Source organism: Colobus angolensis, unplaced genomic scaffold (genome assembly GCF_000951035.1).
Source record: "Colobus angolensis palliatus isolate OR3802 unplaced genomic scaffold, Cang.pa_1.0 Scaffold149, whole genome shotgun sequence".
NCBI lineage: Eukaryota > Metazoa > Chordata > Mammalia > Primates > Cercopithecidae > Colobus > Colobus angolensis.
In genome coordinates this window covers 3,280,989-3,285,300 of record NW_012114588.1, presented here as the reverse complement: position 1 = coordinate 3,285,300, position 4,312 = coordinate 3,280,989, and the positions used below count along the sequence as shown (strand labels likewise).

Below are 4,312 nucleotides of genomic sequence, written 5' to 3'. Positions count from 1 at the left end.
ACTCCGTCTCAAAAAAAAAAAAAAAGAAAGAAATGGTGGTTCCCATCCCTGACCCAAAGACCCAAGGGTCCCAGAACCCAGGATCCTTCTAGTGGTACAGTTTCAGGTTCTCCAACAGGGTAGGCTGAAGGAGGAGAATGCCACGGAAGGTACCGCCAGTTCTGCTTGGCTTTGCAGGGACTGTCTGCAGTCTATGCCCTTCTCGGGACAGCCGTGGAGATGGCCCATGCCAGGGAGGGCTGGGGAGGAGGGAAGCACCCACTCAGGACAGTGGGACACACACTGCAATCCAATCTGCCTTGAGGAAGTAGAAGGAGCGCTAGACTGGTGCCCAGCTGACCTCAGACCAGCCACCTCCGTCTGGACCACTCTGGACAGTCACTTCATCTGTCTGGGCCTCAGTTTCCTCAAGTATAAACTGCAGAGAGGGCCAGGCGCGGTGACTCACACCTGTAATCCCAGCACTTTGGGAGACCAAGGTGCGCAGATCACCTGAGATCAAGCGTTCAAGACCAGCCTGGCCAACATGGTGAAACCCCATCTCTACTAAAAATACAAAAATTAGCCAGCGTGGTGGCACATGTCTGTGATCCTAGCTACCTGGGAGGCTGAGGTACAGGAATTGCTTGAACCAGCCGGGGGTGATGGCTCACGCCTGGAATTCAAAGACTTTGGGAGGCCGAGGCAGGCAGATCACGAGGTCAGAAGTTCAAGATCAGCCTGGCCAGCATGGTGAAACCCCATCTCAACTAAAAATACAAAAATTAGCTAGGCATGGTGGCATGTGCCTGTAATCCCAGCTACTTGGGAGGCTGAGGCAGGGGAAACACTTGAACCCGGGAGGTAGAGGTTGCAGTGAGCTGAGACTGCACCACTGCACTCCAGCCTGGGCGACAGAGCAAGACTCCATCTCAAAAAAAAAAAAAAAAAAAGAATCACCTCTACCTGGGAGGCAGAGGTTGCAGTAAGCCGAGATCACACACTGCATTCCAGCCTGGGCGACAGAGCAAGACTCCGTCTCAAAAATAAATTAATTAATTAAATAAAATAAAAAAATAAACTGCAGAGAGGAAGACCACCCTGGCAGGGGCTCAGCAGACCACAGGGGACATGGGTGAAAGCACAAACTGCTCCACAAAGTGAGCCACACCTTCTACCCCCATCCCTCCCCTGTCCCCCTCAAGACCCCTCACTCCCATGGTCATGAGGCCTCCTGGCTCTGGAACCAGACACCTGGGTGGGTGGGGTAAATCCTGGTTCCAAGGCCCACAAGTTGTATGATCTTGGGCAAGTGAATGAACTCTGGAGCCTCAGTTTGCCCAGCTGGAAAACGGGGATAATAGAAGGAAACACTTACCAGGGTAGCAATCCTGCCTAACTGATGCCTTGCCCATAGTGAGCACTCCGCAGAATAGCCATTGCCGGTTATTATTATGAGAACTATTATTATTTGAGCCTTTCTGTGCTGAATGGAACTCAGCTGTCACCCTTTCCTTCCCGAAGGAGGAACCGCAGCCCCAAGAGGGGAAGTGATTTGTTCAAGTCACCAGCGAGTAAGTGGACGAGGAGCCGGAACCCAGACCCCCTCTCCAGCCCAGGCCTCCCATTCAGGTCGTTCCCAGGGAGGCAGCCTGGGACCAGCCCTCCCGCCCGGATCCGCGCTCCCGCCCCCGGCCTTCGCTCCCTCACCCTCCGGCTTGGCGTCGCCCTTCGCTTCAGCCAGCAGCAGCCAGCCCAGCGGGGCCAGGAGCAGCAGGGGCCGCATGGCCGAGGTATGAGGATGACCGGCGGCGCTCGCAGGGCTGGAAACTTCGCGACGGGGCCGCAGGTCTCGCTGCCACGCACTGGGCCCGCCCCGGGGGCGGTAACGCCCCGCCCCTCCACGCCCTCCCCACCGCCTGCCCCGGGGGGAAGGGTTTTTCTGCAGATGTGCCCAAGCCCCGGCCTCTCCCTGTCGGGGCAGCTCCCACAGCCTGTCTGTGCAGCTCCCGGGGCTTCCGCCAGGCCCTGCCTCCTCCTTCCCTTCTCTGGGGGCTTCACTCCGACCAGGAAGAGGGCGGTGAGAGGAGGGCGAGGCCACGATTTCTAGACCCCAGGTTCTGGGCCAACGCTCCATGGCATCGATAACCGTGAGCCCCTGTTTGCTCGCCTGAAAAGTGGGGCTTATGATAGCGTCTGTTCATTGGGTCTTGCACGGGTTAATGGCGATATCTGTAGCGCACTTAGAGCAACCCCAGGTCAAGCCCCAAGGAAGTCAGTTTTCATGATTTCGTTAGACCTTCCCCAAACCCAAGAGGTGAGGGTGGGCAGGGACGCGTTCAGAGACACAGACACTCCTACGTGGCCCACCCAGGCACTGGAAATGCAGGAAGCCCGTCTCCATTCTCCCCAAAAGGCAATCACTTGATCTACCTTTGTGTCCCTGGGAGGCAAACCTCTGAGCCAAGGAAAGTCTCGCTTCAGGGTTTTTTTTGTTGTTGTTGTTTTTTTTTCCATTTTTTTCAGATAAAGTTGCGTTCAGTTGCCCACGCTGGAGTGCAGTGGCATGATCACCGCTCACTGCAGCCTCAACCTCCCGGGCTCAAGTGATCCTCCCATCTCAGCCTCCCGAGTAGGTGGGATCACAGGCCTGAGCCACCATCCCTGGCTAATTTTTCTACTTTTTTTTTTTTTTGATACGGAGTTTCACTCTTGTTAGCCCAGGCTGGAGTGCAATGGCGAGATCTCCGCTCACGGCAACCTCTGCCTCCCAGGTTCAAGCGATTCTCCTGCTTCAGCCTCCCGAGTAGCTGGGATTACAGGCATGCGCCACCATGCCCAGCTAATTTTCTATTTTTAGTAGAGGTGGGGTTTCTCTATGTTGATCAGGATGGTCTTGATCTCCTGACCTCGTGATCCGCCCGTCTCGGCCTCCCAAAGTGCTGGGATTACAGGCTTGAGCCACCGCGCCCGGCCGGCACCCTACAGAGATTAATTGTTAAATGAATAAACGAATCAATGAAAGTTTTTAGGGCCTCGTCACAGATGCCCAAAGCCCAACAAACAACTCAATGGTCTCTAGAGTAAGGGCTTCTGGACCAGATGTCAGACAGGGGCAGCCACCTCTGAACAAAAATCCTTCCTTCCTTGGAAGAAACCTCAGACAGAGGCTGGACGCGGTGGCTCACGCCTGTAATCCCAGCACTTTGGGAGGCCAAGGCGAGCGGATCACAAGGTTAGGAGTTCAAGACCTGTTTGACCAACATGGTTGAAACCCTGTCTTTACTAAAATACAAAAATTAGCCAGACGTGGTGGTGCGTGCCTATAATCCCAGATACTCAGGAGGCTGAGGCAGTAGAATCACTTGAACCCAGGAGGCAGAGTTTGCAGTGAGCCAAGATTGCACCACTGCACTCCAGCCTGGGCGACAGAGTGAGACTCTGTCTAAAAAAAAAAAAAAAAAAGAAACCTCAGACAGGAACCCAGGAGCCTTTTCCCAGCTGATTAGGCTCCAGAGGAGTGGGTGGCAGGTGCAACCCGAGGCTGGCAGGGGGCAAAGGGGTGGGAGAGAAGGAATGTCACGAATGTCAATGGACGACATAGAGCAGGCTATGCGTCAGTGCTGGGAAAAGATTTAAATCAACAGCATTCAGATGGGCTGGGTGCGGTGGTTCATGCCTGTAATGCCAGTACTTTGGGAGGCCAAGACAGGCGGATTGCTTGAGCCCAGGAATTCAAGACCAGCCTGGGCAACATGGTGAAACCCCCTTCTCTACTAAAAATACAAAAATTAGCTGGGCATGGTGGCATGTGCCCGTAGTCCCAGCTACTCAGGAGGCTGAGTGAGGAGGATCACTTGAGCCCGGGAGGTGGAGGTTGTAGTGAGCCATGATCGCACCACTCACTGCACTCCAGCCTGGGCAAGAGTCAGACCTTGTCTCAAAAAAACAAACAAACCAAAAAATAAAAACAAAACAGCATGCAGATGCTGCAGCCAGGGAAATACACTACCTGTATGATGTTAAGTGGAAAAGCAGAATATACAGTACGGTTCCACTCAGTAAAAATACAATTTTTTTTTTTTTTTTTTGAGATGGAGTCTCGCTCTGTAGCCCAGGCTGGAGTGCAGTGGCACGATCTTGGCTCACTGCAACCTCTGCTTCCCGGGTTCAAGCAATTCTTTGCCTCAGCCTCCCGAGTAGCTGGGATTACAGGTGCCTGCCACCATGCCCAACTCATTTTTGTATTTTTAGTTGAGATGGGTTTCACCGTCTTGACCAGGCTGGTCTTGAACTCCTGACTTCGTGATCCACCCACCTCGGCCTCCCAAAG

The 4,312-nt window shown here is 53.9% G+C and overlaps 1 protein-coding gene across 1 annotated transcript in view; it reads right to left on the bottom strand.

The window, feature by feature from the left end:
• Window positions 1-2,171, bottom strand: part of PLOD1 (procollagen-lysine, 2-oxoglutarate 5-dioxygenase 1) — a 55,952-nt gene extending 53,781 nt beyond the window's left edge. Inside the window, exon 1 of the mRNA XM_011935836.1 lies at window positions 1,690-2,171. Coding sequence (XP_011791226.1) covers window positions 1,690-2,116 — 427 coding nt within the window. The 5' untranslated portion in view covers window positions 2,117-2,171. The remainder of the gene's footprint in view (window positions 1-1,689) is intronic.
• Between the last annotated feature and the right edge of the window lie 2,141 nt (window positions 2,172-4,312).